Source organism: Rhipicephalus sanguineus, chromosome 7, assembly GCF_013339695.2.
Source record: "Rhipicephalus sanguineus isolate Rsan-2018 chromosome 7, BIME_Rsan_1.4, whole genome shotgun sequence".
In the NCBI taxonomy this organism is placed as follows: Eukaryota; Metazoa; Arthropoda; class Arachnida; order Ixodida; family Ixodidae; genus Rhipicephalus; species Rhipicephalus sanguineus.
In genome coordinates this window covers 101,074,129-101,093,532 of record NC_051182.1, presented here as the reverse complement: position 1 = coordinate 101,093,532, position 19,404 = coordinate 101,074,129, and the positions used below count along the sequence as shown (strand labels likewise).

Below are 19,404 nucleotides of genomic sequence, written 5' to 3'. Positions count from 1 at the left end.
AAAAAATACTGGTTGTATGTACACACGACTACTAAATATACAGCAGGTAGAACTTTGCTAGAGCACATGGTTTTTAAAAAAATCTTGATCCGGGTTAATGACACCCGATATAAGGCTATATAGGCGGGCATTTCAGAGACGATGTACGCACAAAACACACACGCACACACACACACACACACACACACACACACACACACACACACACACACACACACACACACACACACACACACACAAACACACATATCTATGTACATATGTATAGGTATTGTTCCCCATCAGTGACAGCAATGTGGAAATTCAACGAGAAAGCTGCCGTAAACGGGAAGTTAGCCGTCAATGGGGAACTTCAAAATTATTTCTTCCTTAAAACAAAAATTTTAATGGTAAAAGCTGCCATATAAAAAGAACAGATTATTTTCTTTTGTTTAAGGTATAAAGCTGATTTTTAATTGGAGCACCACGTTGTGTCAACTGCTTATTAATGTGGACCCAATTGATGATTTTTTCAAAATTGTGATATTTTTCGCGCAGAATATAAAACAATGAGTTGTCTGAAAATATTTTTAACGCAAAATATACTTTCTGTAGAGTAAGTATTCATTATTCAGATATTCATACATAGCGTAATATTATAAGGAAAAGAAATGCAAACATTCAACATTTTGGCAAGCTTTCTGGAGGCGTATATGACAGAAAAATTGCAGCAATAATATTGAGCTTCGAACACCTTACACGAACGCCTTTGCTTAATATCTAAACCAAATTTGGCACTGAAACAAGAAACGATACTCTCAGAATAATTTTTATGACAAACCACACTCAGACGACATTTTGCGAAATAAGAAAGGCTCCCACGTGACTAAAAAACTTTTTAGCTCCGAAATATTTTAGCAATTCACTGTTTTCAATGGACTAAATGAGCACAATTTTTTTCTAGTACATTTGAGATAGTCGCCGAAATGGCTGGGACGTTTGGTGTGGAACGACCGAGGAGTGAGTGAAACTTTGGTTAACCACCTTCATATTGACATTTTCAACCGTTTTTTAATATAAAAAGCGGGCAGAATAAGTTTTCCGAATGCTCGTCGTCACGTGAGGTCCCTTTACCGCCTAGCGAACCACGAGCTCGTGGCATCCGCGATTAGCTCCGACAACGCGTTGCCGGAGCTAATCGCGGAGGCCGCGAGGCACTCTTCGTACTTCTCCAACTCGTCGGCAGGTGCCGCTAAGCCCTTAGCTAAAAACGTTTATGCTGCCTCTCATGACAGTAAAGTTCAATGTCTATCTGTCTGTCTACCGCTCATGATTATCGGGTCATGCGATAAGCGAAGGCGGTGCCACTGTTCTGCTCTGTGCAAACGAAGGCACATCTGCACATTTCAAGTTAGAAAAGATTATAATAAAAAGTGTGCTGCATTTCAACGCTAATATAGAGACAATGATTAGCGTGCACCAGTAAAAGGTCACTTGATCGCAAACAAGCTCGTCACCACTTTTTTGCTGCGAGAGGCGTCAGATGTAATTTTGAGTGAAGAAATAAAAGTGTAAATCCGCGTTTAACGAGAAGAACAGGGTTAGCTTTAGGCAATACAATAGACAATCTTTCGATTAGTGGGGTTATATCAATTGATGTTCTGAGCGGTTGTCTGTACCTTTAACGTCTGTAGCCAGATGTGGGATCAGTTCAAGACGCCAGGTTGACTACCCCTGCACTCTTCGATCCCTTTCTCTGTGTGAATGCGAGAATGGGAATAAAGACGACCAACAACACATATTTCATCCGAAACGTACCATGGAATTGAAAATCTTGTGAAGCTTCACGACCAAATTTTATAGGAGAGCCATAAGCGTTGACTGCTGCATTATCCGAAGATTGGTACCTTACAAAGGTCTTCAAGCCAAAATAATAAATAAGAAGTTTAACGTCTCGAATTACCTGACTGGTTATCTGATGTTTGTAACGTGCACCTAAACCGAACAATTTGTGGCGTGGTTACATGGATGAAGGTGCATTTTCGCTATGTCTTCGTGCTCCGCGCGCAAATTTATATCCATGACGCCGGCAATACTAACAGAACAGGCAAATCGCCCAGAAATCCTGATCAGCCATTAAACGTCTTTTACTGGTGACAATGACACGATGTTCTGCCAACTGTTACGGGTACTCCCGCTTACTTTCACACCATAAGAAAATATATTAAAAGTTATGCTCGCCAATTCGGCCCAGGGGTATACCTACGTATGCAGTATAATTATTAAACAACGGAGACTTCAGGGTTTAAGTTTTTTGTCAAAGGTCCTTTAATGACTGAATTATTACATGCATGAGGGGAAGGTATCCTCACAGGATTGGTGTGCTTGGAGTACAACGTGATAACAAGTATGCTCGAGGAATATCACGAGAAGATGGATTGTCTTGAGAAGCGTACATGAGGCATATCTTAAGGAACAGAGACTACAGAACTGAAAAAGGAATGTTGTGGTTGAAGCGATGTTCAGCGATGAGAGCGATGTTCAGAGAGGAAAAAGTGTGCAGTAGGGCATGCAACATTGTAACTCATAAATTAAAATTTCAATTATAAGAAAGACTTCATGGTCAGGTGAGTGGTTTCTTGAAATTTCACTAACCTTTCGCACGCGGAAATTATCTCATGGTTCTCTGCGCGTTTTTCTCGTTAGCCACTTCCTGATCAGTGACTTTCGGGGTGCAAGGCCTCGAGAAGTACGTATAAGAAGGTAATTTATTTCTTGGGTTTTACGTGCTATATAATACCGTGACGTAGTTTTTCCACATGATGTATAAATGGTTCTTATAAAATAGAAATATAAATAGTTGATCAGTATAAGTGTGTCGGTGTTGTATTTTCTTCAAGTATGTCACGGCAACTCATGTGAACCACGTTATTAAATGATTAGCCAGAATAACTTGCCGTGTTAGTTGCATTAAATACATTATTCCTAAGTCGAATAAAGTGCTGATTTACAACTATTAATTTTTATTCTCACATTAACTACTGGCAGCTTTTGTGGGGCAGTGCATCATCGTTCGGTCTGCAGAAAATATATGTTTTTCAAAAGAAGGTTCATCGTAACACTGGCGCAGCGAAGTAGGGGTTAAGGGAGGTTTAACTCCCCCCCCTTCCCCCCACCCTAAACTTTCCCATTTTGCATGTGCACATATACATGGACACATACAAAACACTTGCACGACCGTACATAAAGTATGAATACTCCACTTCCCCCCACGCCCATTAAAGAAAATTTCTGGCCATGCCCCTGCTTCTTAATGTATTTAGCAGGAATGACGAAACCATTGAACATATTTTATGTCAGTGCCCTCAGTACAGCTCTCAGAGACAGTGCCTCTCAGCAGTGTTTGCTCGCCTCGACGACCACCCGCTTTCCGAGCAGTCAATCTTGGAATGTCGGAAAGATCGAGCTTCACGCCAGAAAGCAACGAAGGCGCTGATGAAGTTTCTGCGAGCGACCCGCCTGGTTGAACGATTGTGACACTCCTGTGTGTGTGTGTTTGTGCTTCCCTCCCTCCCTATCCCATCCCTCTCTTTCTAACTTTTCTGTCTCCCCTTCCCCAGTGCAGGGTAGCAAACCAGATATGTTTTCTGGTTAACCTCCCTGCCTTTCCGCATTACATTTCTCTCTCTCTAGCAGGACACCTTTAATGGTTTTTTTTTTGTTGAGAATGGCATAATCAAAATCTTTCATTTATATCAGTACAGCCTAAACGTCCGCTTTAGCTCCGCCACGGTGGTCTAGTGGTTGTGGCGCTCGACTGCTGACCGGAAGGTCGCGGGATCGGATCCCGGCCGCGGTGGCTGCATTTTCGATGGAGGCGAGAATCTTTGAGGCCCGTGTACTTAGATTTAGGTGCACTTTAAAGAAACCCAGGTGGTCGAAATTTCCGGAGCCCTCCACTACGGCGTCTCTCATAATCATATCGTGGTTTTGGGACTATATTATTTAAACGTTCGTTTTAAAACAGATACAAAAATAATGTAAATCACATTCGATATCTCTCAAACTTCGGAAGAAAAGAACACTAGTTAACATTTCAGACAACCTGAAAACTGGTTGGTGGCGACAGTACGCATCGGGCGGGATTTCATTAGAAGGGGCAGAACAGAAATATGCTGCGTTGGAAATAGTCTTGCATTACCGGTAATAGTTGCCGTTTATGCGGCATGGGAATTGCTAGGTTCTCGTCAAGTAAGCGGAAGGCTTGTTTTAATAGCGTATAGATAAACAGGGGTGCTGTGTATCTGCGTTGGTAATAATTGATGTCCATAAATTGCGAAATGTTTCATTATTTTCTTCTGCGAAATGTGAAATGCAATTGCAATACCGTACCGTTACTTTTTTTTTTTGCTTCATGCCATTGCCCGAGATATAGCGACTGCAATAATTTCCTGAAGTTATATGGAATGGTGATTAGTGAGACTGTTATTCTTGGCGGCGACATTCGCGGGATCGCGGGATCGAATCCCGGCCGCGGCGGCTGCATTTTCGATGGAGGCGAGAATCTTTGAGGCCCGTGTACTTAGATTTAGGTGCACGTTAAAGAACCCTAGGTGGTCGAAATTTCCGGAGCCCTCCGCTACGGCGTCCCTCATAATCATATCGTGGTTTTGGGACGTTAAACCGCATGACATGACATGACAAGAACTTTATTGGAGTCGTGGGGAACTCGAACCTGGGGAGCCGGAGGCCCCCAGGTTATTATTATTATTATTATTATTATTATTATTATATTATTATTATTATTATTATTATTATTATTATTATTATTATTACTATTATTATTATTTTTATTAGTAATATTATTATTATCATATTACTAATATGCCTAGATTCGAAGTCGCGATCTCGTGAAAAGCGGCACGCAGAGCCACTGTACGACCACGGTATACCTGTCAATGCAAACATGCTAGAGCAAGAAACAGGTACAGGGGTGGTCAAAAGTTCCCAGGCCGCAACGCCCGGCCGCGGAGCAGCGGCACGCTGCTATCGGGGCGCTGCCATCGCTATCACGCCTTCGCGCACGCTGGCGTCCAGCGTGTGCGTGGAGGCGGGGGTGGGGGGGTGTATCCCTCTCTCTTTGTTGCTCCCCGTCATAAGAAGCTAGGTATAAACAACTACTGTGCAGCGCTGCTTATTCCACTAAGGTGTTCAAACGAGCCCGAACACAAGCTCTTCTGAATGCTTTTCGGGCTCCGACCATGCTCGTATGCAGCGAATCGGCCTGCGCAGACGGCTGAGCCACCGCAGTGCCAATGGAATGTTAAACGCAAGATATTGTTTTTCAGAAAGCCGAAAACCACGGTAATGTATATGGTGCCTAGCTAAATGTGGCCGCAATGATGATGCGTCAGTTTTCCGGAAGACTGCCGCCTCGCTACACGCTGCACAGTAGCAAAACATCGAAGAGCGGGCAGTGAGGGAACATGACGTACCAAGTTTATACGTCGCTTTCTTATCAAACAGAGCGAGAAAGGGAGAGTGATGCACTCCCCCGCCTCTCCCCCCTCCCCCCCCCCCCTTCACGCACACGCTCGACGCCAGCGTGCGCCAAGGCGTGATTGCGATGACAGCGCCCCGATAGCAGCGAGCTGCTGCTCCTCGGCCGGGCGTTGCGGCCTGGGAACTTTTGACCACCCCTGTACATCTGTGGGGTGGACAACTTTACATATTCAATTTTTAGTCAAAACTGATCAATGTAAATGACGTATAAAGTGTAGGGGCGAACGCCCTAATCTATGGCATGTCTTTTCATCCGAGTATATGCATTGTTTAAATCGTAAGAATATCCTGCGCACATTACTATAAACTTGAATGAACTTGGTTATAACTTGCGGTCAGTAACTTTGTATGACATTTTTCAAGAACGGATTTAAATCGCAGTGGTAGTAAAACTGTTATAAAGGCTAAAAGTATGTTTGCTCTTTGAGGGATGACCACTTTACTACTTTCTGAAAAGTAGAACCGTACATAATAGATGATTAACAGTGTTGTCTTATTCCCCATTTTGAAGACATTTCCGATCTTCCTTCAAGGGTTAAGCTTCTTTAGAAACGCACATTTTCTTCATTCTTTGCACGTACTTACAGTCTAGCGCTTCAAACTGTGATTCAGCAGCTGATTGACTTCTGGTTCTTCACTACCACAGACCACCGCATTCCGTGACTGAGTTTAGGCGTCACGTTCTTTTTTGTGCTGAGTCATTTAACGGGGAAAGTTTTTGTTTGCCAGAGATGTCAAGCAGAGATGTGGCCCTGAAACGTGCGTATTAACGCGGTAGCGTTAAAGAGCTCGTTTCGCAGAAACTCCGGTGTCGGCGTCGTTGGTTGTGAGCGAAAAATCAATAATTGTCCGTGAGCGAAAACTCGACAAAGATGCAAATAAAATAAATAAGAAATATATTTGGTTCGAGTGAGAATCAAACCCAGGCCGTCTACGTGGCAAGCAGGCATTCTACCACAGAGCCACGCCATTGCTTGAGAGAGCTTCGAAAAAGCACTATATGAATGTATTGTAGGGGAAGAGTCTCCTTAACGCATGTAATATTGCGTGGCAGAAGCGTAGAATCGCGCCAGGCTTCAAAAGATGTGAATTGCGCAGCGAGTGGGTGTTTTAAACGCCCACCCATCACAAAGCGCCCAGACATATTTAATCATCATCGCCAGCAAAAGCATCAACAAAGTGAGCAGCTGCGTAAGTTCGCGTGTTGCCTTACGGACGCGTAGTGGGCGCTTCGCTGATTCTGAAAAAGAAGAATTAGGAAGTAGTGGGCACTGAGCAGCTGTACTTGCTTAGGTTTTTCAAACAAAATGTCCATAGTTGAAATAAAGGTTGGTTATAGGCCACCAATGCACCGGCGAAGGAGATGGCTGACAGAGATACTGGCATTTTGAAATAGCAGGAACATGTATAAATGGCTGGACGGAATGATCCCGGAGTACTGTTGAGAAAGTTATCCGGGACAGTCTTTTTCTGCAAGTGTAAGTACTGCCTTCTCTTCCGTAGTTATTTTGTGTGCGAAACCAGTTTGTGGACAACTCTATGAGCTAGAACTGGCATACGAGGACATGAGCGTATGGCCTATGCCATGGTGTTAGAATAGGTTAGGTGTACCGACGCTCCGCCTCCGCCGCGCAGCCTTCCCGCCGAACACGGAGACGCGCTTCGCATTTTTTTTCCGACAGGCTGCGCTGGGTGTATCGAGGCTTCCGGTCAGCCGCTTCACGGGGGCCGCGTCGCTTGCAAAGCTGCATTTGCGACAAACTCTTCAACTGCTGGCCGTTCGTTTTTTATCAGGGTAACCGCACATATCACTCTCATTTGAAAGTAAATGCACAACACCAAGAAAATTCGGTGCGGTAGCCAGCAGATGGAAACACATAGAAAATATAGCTTCTGCAAACAGCGATAATGAGTTGACAGGTGAACACGAATTTCAAAAATATTTTAGCTCAAGCACAAATAAGGCCAACCGTGGCAAATTGGTGAGGTCGCCGGACGAACCGGGTTAATAATAATATCTGGTTTCTTACGTCCCAAAACCACGATAGGATTATCAGAGACGCCGTTGTGGAGGGCTCCGGGAATTTCGAGCATGTGGTTTCTTTACCGTGCACTGACATCGCACAGTACACAGGTCTCTACCATTTCGCCTCCACCGAAATGCGACCGCCGCGGCCGGGATCGAACCCGCGACCTTCGGGTCAGCAGCCGAGCACCTGATCCACCGTGGCGGACCGAACTGGGATAGTCAAAAGAAAAAAAAAAGCTATTTCTTGAAAAAGAAAGCGGGGCCGAAGGGGGGGGGGGGAGGTGGGGTGACGTTTCACTAAATGATGGTTGTGAGAAGAAAGCAACACATTTGACAATGGTAGGTTAAAAATTCCTCTCATGGGTTGTTGTGAATGCACCAGATCGGATGGATTCAAGCAGCCGCCTTTGCAACGTTTACACGTGCTGGCTGGGGCGTGGTAATGAAGGTTAACGTCCGTTTAACGACCAATCCATCATCACTCACCATGTGCCATTCTGATTGTGCCTCACGTTATTCGTCACAGACATGCTGTTTGTTGCAGAAGTACAACTTTGTGCCCTGCTCTGGGTGCACAAACGTGAAATGGTCGTGCTCGTTTCCTTTTCAGCGTCCTAACAATTTGCTTTCCAGTTCCTTCTTTCGGGAATGACAGGAATTGAGAGTGAGATTGAAAGTGGGCGACAGCTCACTTTATTGTGAGCTGTCGCCCACCTTATTGCATTCTCTTTCAATCCTGTATTTTCCGACGTGTTAGCGGCGCGTCACGTGCTAGTGCACGCTCCGAAAGACCTAAATAGAGTTATTCTATTCCATTACATTAGAGCATTCGTCTTCTCACAAATGTTTACGGAATTTGCAAATAAGCGGTTCGTAGTAAAGGATTCTGTAGGGTCCCTTGATCTCATATGCGAAATGCCCCTTACACATGATACCTGCTCTTTATATGATGCTGACCGCAAATACATCAATTAATTTTTCGAGGGCAAATGAAGGGTGAATTCAACACGCGTCGTGCAAGTGCAGATTTATTTTTGTAGACAAAATGCGGGCACGATCGCCTAGGCCATGGTGTTGCCGAGGCCGAAGGTGGTGTTTATGAGCTTCACGCCGCATGCCGAACCGTCATGCATAAAACACTACTAAGTCTTTATATCTAACTTATGTATATGATATTACAATACCACACGATCCTCACAGGGCCTTGCGATATCGCTAAACACGCTAAAATACCGAATGTTAGAAGCGTCAGGTTTGCACGGGGTATAGCCAGGCGGTCACCGTCCCGCGCGCGGCTCCATTCAGCAAGAAAGGAAAGAGGTCCCCGATTTCTCCTCATTCCAACGCGCCGTCGCTCCCCCTTCTAACACCGTGGCCTATACGATTATCAAGTCATGACATCAGTAACATGGCATGCTGGCCGCGTACGCCATGAAATCCTTTCCGTTTCATATTATACCGCGAAACCTAGTTTAAGCACCCAGTGGTAAACAAAAGCACTCGTATAAAAAATTGAGAACCATCCCGGAACGCAAAGAAACCGCGTGTACCAAAGTACATTTCACAGCTTCCAGCATCGACCCATTGGCCACCGGACTTAAGCTACTCGTCCTGGTTGTTGGAGCTACCAACTATTGAACCGTCAATAGAAGGAATTCGCAGTAAGCATCACGTGCCAGCCGTTGCCGCACTGCAGTTGGCCTTACTTCACCTGTTTGACGGGTACCAAGGCTACACTCTGTGTATACACTGATGGCTTCGTTACCAAAGAGACTGCGACATCAACATTTATCATTCCGGAGTTACATGAAGAATACGCATGTCGGCTGGGTCATCTTGCCTCTTCAACAACATTACAGCTTGTAGCTATTTTGCTAGCCGTCGGCTTTATTAAACTGTCAACGACGCCAAGAAGGTGGGTCGTAATCACGGATTCCCTGGTGGCTCTTGCATGTGTAGAAAATACGACTTCAGGAAACATCGATATACGCATAGCATACGTTATATTAAAAGAGCTTTCAGAAGCTGCAAAGTCACAGTATCATGTGGTATTTCAGTGGGTTTCGCGTCACTGCGAAATCAAGATAAATGAAATGGCAGATAAGTTGGCAAAAGCCGCTCATCATTATCCGCAAACCCGCCTCATTCCTACATCACAATGCGACATACACCTTATATTACGAAGAGTAAAACGTGAATTCTGTTTGTCCACCTGGTTCTCAGACAGCACAAAGGAATCGATCTTTCACGCTGTTGACCCTAATCTTCAGTGCCAATTAACCCCTCAGCTCCGGCGACGTATCGACACACCCATGCATCGCCTAAGACTCGGAACTGCTTTCACAAAGCACTTTCTATTCCGGATTCAGCGTGCGCCATCGTCAACATGTTCGTGCGGCCACGACGACGAAGATGTGCATCATCTGTTGCTCGACTATTCCATGCACATCACACAGACAGTGACTTGAACAGGAACTTCACTCGCTGGACTTGGAGCGAGCGTTTTCGTTGGCAAAAATACTAGGCCCATGGCCATATCGGATAAATCACAAAGCACTGAAAGCGCTTCAACGTTTTTTTGATGACATCAATATTTCCGATGTATATTGAGCGGACTACATTGAAAGTGTGCAGTGCGATTTTATGTGTGCTCTGTTCAAACGAGAACTTTTGAATTTACCAAATGTAAGACTGTATATATGTATATATCTTACTTTTGTTTCTTAATTTTTTATATCCTAACAACCACGTAAAAAGGGGCAGCCGTCGCAAGCAACGATGATGACCACTCTTTAATTTATTTTTATTTCAATAATCACGAAAGAGGCTCTCAGCCATGCAATTTGATGGCGTCACAATTGCTGTTAGGTGTACAAGCGCGTGACTGTTGTTTATTGGTTACAGGAGAAGTCTTAGCTGGTGCCAGGTCAGTAGACAGGGGAGGGGGGGGGGAGGCGAGGAGCCCGGGCTCATCCCGAAATGTTGGTGAAGTATGCGTTAAAAAAAATAAATAATGAAAATAGGCGTTTTTTTTTCAAATAATCCAGCTTTTCAGCAAGTCCCCCCCCCCTGAAAAAAATTCCTGCCTACGGGCCTGGCTGGTGCTTATACGATGTACGGTTTTGGTCCCACTACGGAGAAGTACTTCCCACGAGTGAAGTCTGACACATCGCTACTTTAACTTTCTCTAAAGAGAACAGGAAATGAAATACACTATTACACGACAACGGTGCGTGACACGGAAGTGATATAAAAGTGAGTTGCCGATGGCTATATTAACGTGGGGCGAAATGAATACAAAAGCACCCGTGTACTTAGATATAGGTACGCGTTAAAGAGCCCAGGTGATCAAAATTAATCTAGACGGCGTGCCTCACAGTGGTACTCCCCCACTGCAAAAAATCTAATAAATTTTAAACAGATAAAATCCCAAGGCAGGAGAACCCGTCGGCAAGCTAGAAGAGAGAGTTGGCAAAGATTTATCTCGGGTTTCAACTCCTACGTGGAGGAGGCTAAGGTATGGAACAGAGTTAGTAGGATCAAAGGCCGACAAACACCCGCTCTTCCTCTAGTGAACACACATGGTGACTCCTTGGAAGATCAACATAACTTCCTGGGCGCACATTTTGAACATGTATCCAGTTCTTCACACTATTCAGACACCTTTCAAAGATACAAAACACAAAGAGAACGACAGAAATTAGAACGTAGAAGTGCGAAAACTGAAGGATACAACCAACCTTTCTGCTTAGCAGAGTTGCAGGCAGCACTGAGCTGCTGCAACAATACTGCCCCAGGTTCCGACCGTATAATTAATATATGAAATGTTGAGAAAGTTGCCCCAAGAAACACAAAGAACTCTCCTTTGCCTCTACAACGCCGTGTGGTTCTCCGGTAAAATCCCCACTGCATGGAAAGAAGCCATTGAAATTCCGATTCTGAAACAGGGGAAGGATCCATCTTCTGTTTTGAGCTACCGATAAATAGCACTAACGAGCTGTCTTTGCAAAGTATGTGAAAAAATGATAAACCGCCGTTTGCTACACTTCCTAGAATCGAATAAACTGCTTGACCCCCATAAGTGCGGGTTTCGAGAGGGTAGATCCACGACTGACCATCTCATACGTATTGAAACACAAATTCGCGAAGCTTTCGTCCATAAGCAATTCTTTCTGTCTGTATTCCTTGGTATGGAGAAGGCATACGATACCACGTGGCGCTTTGGAATTTTAAGAGACCTCTCACATCTGGGCATACGCGGCAGAATAGAAAGCTATTTGTCGAACCGTACATTCCGTGTTCGAGTGGGAAATGCTTTGTCACGGCCATTCGTTCAGGAAACTGGAGTGCCTCAGGGAGGGGTGCTCAGCTGCACGCTTTTTATTGTTAAAATGAACTCCCTGCGTCTGTGCATCCCACCCAGTATGTTTTATTGTACATATGTCGATGATGTACAGATAGGATTTAAATCGTGCAATCTCGCTATCTATGAACGGCAGGTTCAGCTTGGTCTGAACAAGGTGGCCAAGTGGGCAGGCGAGAACGGCTTTAATCTAAATCCACAAAAGAGTACTTGCGTCGTATTTTCCAGAAAAAGGGGTATGCACCCTGATCCTGACATTGACCTCCAGAGTCAACGTATACCTGTTAAAATGGAACATAAATTTCTGGGGTTAATTTTGGACGCAAAGCTAACCTTTGTGCCCCATATAAAGTATCTAAAAAATAAGTGTATGAAAACATTCAACATTTTAAAGGTGCTATCACACACTACATGGGGTAGCGACAGGAAGTGTTTAATGAGCGTTTACAAAAGACTCATGCGCTCATGTCTTGACTATGGAGCCATAATTTATCAGTCTGCCTCATCAAGTGCCTTGAAAATGCTGGACCCCATCCATCACTTAGGTATTCGGTTATCTACAGGTGCTTTCAGGACAAGCCCTATAGAGAGCCTCTATGTGGAATCAGACGAGTGGTCACTCCATTTGCAGAGATCATACTTATCTTTTCTGTACTTTCTCGAAGTGTATGCAAACAATGACCATCCCACATATTCTACCATAAACGATTTGTCCAGCTCTCGCCTATTTCAGAATCGTGGCTCAGTGAGAAAGCCGTACTCACTCCGAGTGAGAGCCCTTGCTGAGGAAATGGATGTCCCACTTTTTGAATACCGTCCTATGAGCACCGCTATTGGTCTGCCACTGTGGCAGTGGCAGCTTATAGACTGTGTCGTATCCTTTGTTGAAGTCACAAAGCACGCCCCAGTTGTACATATTCATATGTACTTTTTAGAACTTCAGCACAAGTATTCGTGCCCTGAATTCTATACCGATGCGTCGAAGTCTCACTCTGGCGTCTCTTACGCGGCGGTTGGCCCATCCTTTTCCGACGCAGGAGTGCTGCACCCTCAAACAAGTATATTTACAGTTGAGGCTCACGCGATTTTGGTAGCCGTTAAGCACATCCATGAATCTAAAATACCTAAAACAGTTATATACACCGATTCTTTAAGCGTTGCGACGGCTTTAAGAAGTTATAAGATCCACAAAAATCCGGTAATTGTGTCGCTGTACTCTCTCTTGTGTGCTATGTACGCGGCCGAGCAGCGCGTCGTGGTGTGTTGGGTGCCAGGGCGCCGTGAAATAGAAGGAAATGTGCTGGCTGATCAGCTTGCGACATCAGTCTCTAGAAAAGCTGGGAACTCCTCACTGACTGTACCTGTAATGGATATGAAGCCCTACATTCGCAAAACACTCCGAAGCTACTGGCAGCGCTTGTGGGATGCCCAAAGTAACAACAAGCTTCACACTATCAAGCCACGTTTAGGTAACTGGCCACCCGCCACACAACCCCCCCCCCCCCCTTAACAACTCCCCCCCCTCCCCCATTACCATTCGAAAGGGAGCTCCAATTCTGTTATCCAGAAGGATAAGAGTTATCGAGAAGGATAATGGTAAAACAGGTGTACGATCAGCGAAGGTTAAACGAGCACCATTTGCAGTAAAGATGTCGTTCATCCTGTTGTTACTGTGTTTACTTTCTGGACTGCAGAGCTTCCTGAACCATCCAGAGATGCGTGCGGCAACCACCATAGTGTTGGCTTCGTTGTCAGGTAAAGGCACCTCATTGATCACCGTGTCGCCCATTGTATTCAACACATCCGCGACGTGCTACGTGAAATTGGGTTATAAAGTCGAACACGCATATATCGAACTCGCTAAAAAACGGGAATCAGTTCGACATATCGTAAAATCCGATATTAAACTTTTAAAGAAGTTACCGTATTTCAACTGCAAATTGCGATGCGCAAGTTGGCTTCACGGCACTGCTTGACGATAATGCGAGGAACGCGGCTTTCCGCAACACGCGGTAATTTTCTTGTTTTTCTTTTTCCGCGGTTTGTAATAGGGGATGCGGGTTATATGTAGGCGCGGGTTGTAGATGAGAAGATACGATATCGATATGAACTGCGACCGACTATCTATCTATCTATCTATCTATCTATCTATCTATCTATCTATCTATCTATCTATCTATCTATCTATCTATCTATCTATCTATCTATCTATCTATCTATCTATCTATCTATCTATCTATCTATCTATCTATCTATCTATCTATCTATCTATCTATCTATCTATCTATCTATCTATCTATCTATCTATCTATCTATCTAGCTAGCTAGCTAGCTAGCTAGCTAGCTAGCAGGCTGTCTACGTCTGGGCGCTGTTATGATCGCTTCCTTAACTTCGTGTAGATCAAAACTGGCATGGGAGGGTAAGAGCATTTGACGAATAGGACTGTCGCGTCATAACACGAATGACGTGCAAATCCTGTCGCGTACGTCGTTAAACCCTTCCCTCCAGACATGCGTGGCACCTACCCGAATATTTGGAGCTGGGGTATATGGGTATGCGCCACAGGTGTTTGACAGCTACCCAGGGACGGCGAGAACACACATTGGTAATTTAATAGCGAGAGTGTTAAGAGAAACCGACATCGGCAGCGTTGACCTGACGAATGGAAAGAACAAAAATTATGATCCCAGCAGGAATCGAACCCAAGCATTCGGTGGGGCAGTCAGGCATTCTACCACAGAGCCACGCCAGGCCTATGCACTGCTTTAGAGAAACAGCAACAGCCTAAGCAGCCGTAATGTCGGTGTAACGTCAATTGTGGTTGTTGTGCTGGCTATCTAATTTTACAAGAAAGCAACAAACACTACATATGTACTCCTACGATACAGGCGTCATATCAGATTAACGTTTATGGTTCCAGTATTGGCTCCGCTTTTACAGCAGTGTAATTGACATTACATCTGTATTCCTAGATTCATCAAGCTATATTGAAGCATTTTTTGACCCCGTAGGAACACATTAACGTAAGACTGCACCGTAAAGTGCACTTAGTTTCGATAAAACTGACGCGTGTATTCTAACGTGAGGGCTGACGTTACGTCGCACCATAAGATACCCTTTAAACGCCAATGTTGTCGACGTGCCTGGTAAGCCCGCGATGTGCACACAGCTACTACACTTACAAAAACACGTCCATGCACCTCGTAAAACGTGGCTCAAAGCCATAAAATACAGCATAGAAGTACTCGCTGACTGCTTTGCACCGACTACGACTAGGTGTGGCATTCACTCGCCGTTACCTACACCTTATCGGCCGTGCCGACAGTCCCCATTGCGAGATGTGTGGCACTGCTGAGACTATCGAACACCTGCTGTGCGTCTGCCCACGATACCTCACGCAAAGAAATTCAATGGCGGCCGTCTTGTTGGTATCGAAGCAATAAGTTTCAAAAAAAGTTCAGTTGGGACCACCACCATGTCATCAGCGCGATATTCTGAAAGCGCTGAACATGTTTTTGCGCGATACAGAGCTCGACGAGAGACTGTAAATAGTTTTTGGACATTCAAGGACTTACTTCGTCGCCACTTTTCTCCATTATCATCATCCGCATCTTCTCTCCTCTCCCTATACTACCACTCTCCCATTTCCTAATGCTGAGTAGCAGGCCAGAACATTGATTCAGGCCGACCTCTCAGCTTTTCTGCCATAATAAACCTTTTCTCTCTTCCGCTTTGCATGAAACCGATTCCCACAACGCGTGAGATGTGCCGAATTTTCGTAGCAGATTTCGCTTCAATATAATTCTGCTACGCGGTAGTGAATATGCAGTGCATTGTGGTGAATCATTAATGCCGTTCAGTAGGGCTGATCAAAATTTCAACGGGGCAGGCACGTGTTTCGTAATTAAATACGCCATGTGCCATCTTTTCTCACTGCACAAATACAGTTATCTAGTAATTTGACTGCCAGACCGTCATAGTCGTTTACACCGTGATTGTGAGAATAGATCCTCTTGACAATTTACAATTGTGCTTCTGTGCATTACGACTTCGCACAACTAATGGTGGTGTCTATGGTACTTTAAATGAAAACAAAGTTCTAGCTGCCGAAGCTGGAAGTGATCTTTCATGTGTGTTTTTAACACGAGAGCAGAATCTAGATTTTACATGTCGACGCGCAAGCTAATAGAGCCCACGCGCGATGTTCACAAAAAAGAATACTCCACAATCAGTTGTTCAATATACATTGCAGGAAAGGTAGCTTTACAATTATAGAAAGGCTTACAATGGCAAAGCTTTATTTTCGCCATCTTCTGCGTAGCCCTTTTTTAATTGTGCATGTGAGCACACGCCATATCCTCACACAGTGCAGCCGTCGCGCATATTGAATAAGCATGTATTAGGCGCTACGGTTATGCCTACTTTTCTGCACATTACATGCGTCCCTCATGAAAAATATGTTTCACCGAATGACAGTCTTCGTGTAGCTGTATAAAATGACAATACTGTAACAGACGGCCAGAGCGCTAGGCATCAATGCAGTGCACACCATGGAAATAGTTTCATAAAGCTGGACTGCACAACCGACTCTTTTGAAATGCGTATACTTGAAAATTTAAATGAAGTCGTAAAGTGGTAGCTACTGAACGCCATTGAAGCTTTTCACATTGCAACCCTACCAAAACACACAGTTTCCATTGAGTGGTTGCATTGAATTTATTTGAACAAATTTAATAAAATTTTAATGCCACAGTAATTATATTTCTCTTCCAGTCTGTGCTCACTTGCTTGCAAATCCCATTCGTGGTAGTGAAGGTAAGATATCCCTTTATTTGTACAGCTTAAAGGGGCTCACTAACTATGAAGCGAAACCCGACTTTAAGAATGCGTAGAAAAACGACAATTAATTCAAAAGGTATATGCACATATTTTTTATATAATATATCCTACGAGGCGCGGGATATATTGGTAGCTTTTCAGTAAAGCGTCTGCAACGTGACGTGAACTTCAGGAATTATTTGTTTTTGTTATCTTCATTTGGTAGAGTAACATTGATGAAATCCGAATAAATGATCGCTTGTCAGGAGTTGCATGCTGCCCAAAATGACAGAATGAAGCGCAGTGTTGCATACTTTGTAACACAATAATAGAATTCACTGGAGACGCATGGCTGCAAGTACAATGAAAATGATAGATGAAAACTGGAAAATAGAGGTCGAATCTTTATGTGTCCACTTCTTTGGCAGTTACTCTGAATTAAAATTTGTATTCATAGTGTTCTGCTTAGTTGCCTCCTCCAAGACAATGATATGTCGGACGGCACGATATTTTTTATTCCCATTTGAAATATTCGGAGAAAATACGAATATTAAGCTCTACGGAAACATAGCAGACATGTTGTTTCCATGTACCCTCGAATGTTGTTGCAGCTGTACATTTTCTTGATTCTGCTTGTGTGCACTGACGGCAGTCTCCATTTGTTGTGTTTTTGTCGCTTTGTATCTGGTTGCTCTGAAAATGTGGGGCTACATATAATGCCCACTTGCAGCTCACGCTGTTGAACGCCCGTATTCACAGACCCGACATGACGGAAAAGTGGTATTAAAGTATATTTATTACAGAAGCCAACTTGTTTGCCGACACCACTTGAGTATGGTTGTCATCATACTCGGACGAAAAGAATCGACATGAGTCAACTGACAAACATATGTGCTTTTGCAAGAATACCACAGAAAAAAAAAATGTCTATGATGATGATGAAGTAAACTTTTAATTTGCCGAAACAGTGTTCCCGAGCTCGTAAGCTCGCAGTCACCTTAGGTGGGAGGGTCCCTCAGTCCAGGAATCCTCTGGCCGCGATCGCCTCCCGGGCCATGGCGACGAGTCCTCGTTGGTCGTCTAGGTGCCGTGCGGAGATCTTGGCCTCTCGCGTCTCGGCGAGGAGGTTGATGCGTGCGGTCGTTGCGGGCTTGCTATCAGCATCTTAGTGGCAATAAATTTTTCAATGAGAGATAAGAAAACGTTTGCCGTGGTTGAAAGCAGTTAAACGAACTTTGTCGAGCGATAGCTCGGTTTTTCTTTTCTTGTGAAAGGACGAGACCTTTGATTTGCAAAGGTTTAGCTTTATTGTATGTCATGGTTTATACAGAAACAATGAGAAGTACCGCCAGCGCCTTCGGCGCTGGCGGCACGAAAGACTGATCTTTAAATGAAATTGTTAAACCATTCGTCGATGCATTCGAAGGTTGTATAAAACGGTATAGCCATGTCCTGACTTAAGTCTGCCGTCACCAAGTCGTGTGAGCACAAAAGAAGTGATAGCTTTAACGCACAGGTTACGCGTCTTTTAGATGTAGGTTGTCCTCGTGTTACAGTGGCCACTGTCACTGAACGGTAAAAGAAGTCCGTTATGTCAAGTCCGAGCATGGTTGCAGAAAGCGATAGGAAGAAACGTGTCCTAGGTATACCGTACATTCATTGCGTATCTCACAGGCTAAAGAAAGTAGGAAGTAGATACGGCGTTAATGTTGTTTTCATGTCTGCCAGTAAGCAAGGTAATATTTGTGCCGCTGCGCAGAGAAAGAGTGAGAGGGTAAGTAAGAAGCGAGAGAGAGAGAGAGAGAGCTCTTTATTGAAAGGCAGAGAATTTAGCCGGCGTGTGTAAATTCGCTGACTTGCTACTCTGCGTGGGGAAGGAGATTGGGGACTGAAAGATACAAAGAGAGAGAGAGAGAGAGAGAGAGATAGAAAAAAAAAATATATATATAAAGTTAAAGTAGAATAAAAAAGAGTTAAAAACGCAAACTGAGTTTCTTTGTATCTTGGGCGGGGACGTGTGCTGACAGTGACTTATTACGTGCTTTCAAGGTGCCATTAAAGTTTGTCGAGCTGACCGATGCTCTCTAAATATCTGAACAGTAGTTTCATCGCATGCCTCTGTTGCGTGGCGCAGGGTAAAGGGCCCAAGACAGAGTCAGTTGATAAAGTTTTTTGGGTCAGCATATGCATGTAATGTTCACAGAGCGGACCAATATTTGTTTCGTAAAACAAACCAACAAATTCATTGATTGCCGAACAAGTGTAATGTATAAGGTCCCTTTCACCTGCGACCGCTTCTACGTAAGAGAGACGGGCCGCTGCATTAGCCAGAGATTATTAGAACATAAGAGATCGCTAACCAGAGGCTCACCTTCTAATCTATCTTTACATTGTCGAGAGTGTAAGTGCACTCCAAAATTCGATGAATGCGCAGTTTTGTACCGGCATAGGAATGAAGAAACGCGCCTGATGATTGAGGCATGGCATATCAATAATAGTGGTAGCGCATGCGTGAGCCAACTATTCATTAACTTGCATAAATATGAAATCAAATGTCTTAACAGTTACCGTTCACGTAGACCCCCACGCGTGCCGGATTGATAGGTTTGCCTATTGCATAGGCATAAGCAGATACGTTTTCGTGCCTGCTTT

General features: G+C 44.2%; 1 protein-coding gene across 1 annotated transcript in view; it reads left to right on the top strand.

The window, feature by feature from the left end:
- The first annotated feature begins 6,991 nt into the window (after positions 1-6,991).
- LOC119399673 (uncharacterized) overlaps positions 6,992-19,404 on the top strand; it is a 34,688-nt gene continuing 22,275 nt past the window's right edge. Inside the window, exons 1-3 of the mRNA XM_037666495.2 lie at positions 6,992-7,019; positions 13,628-13,688; positions 16,708-16,749. Coding sequence (XP_037522423.1) covers positions 13,649-13,688; positions 16,708-16,749 — 82 coding nt within the window. The 5' untranslated portion in view covers positions 6,992-7,019; positions 13,628-13,648. The remainder of the gene's footprint in view (positions 7,020-13,627; positions 13,689-16,707; positions 16,750-19,404) is intronic.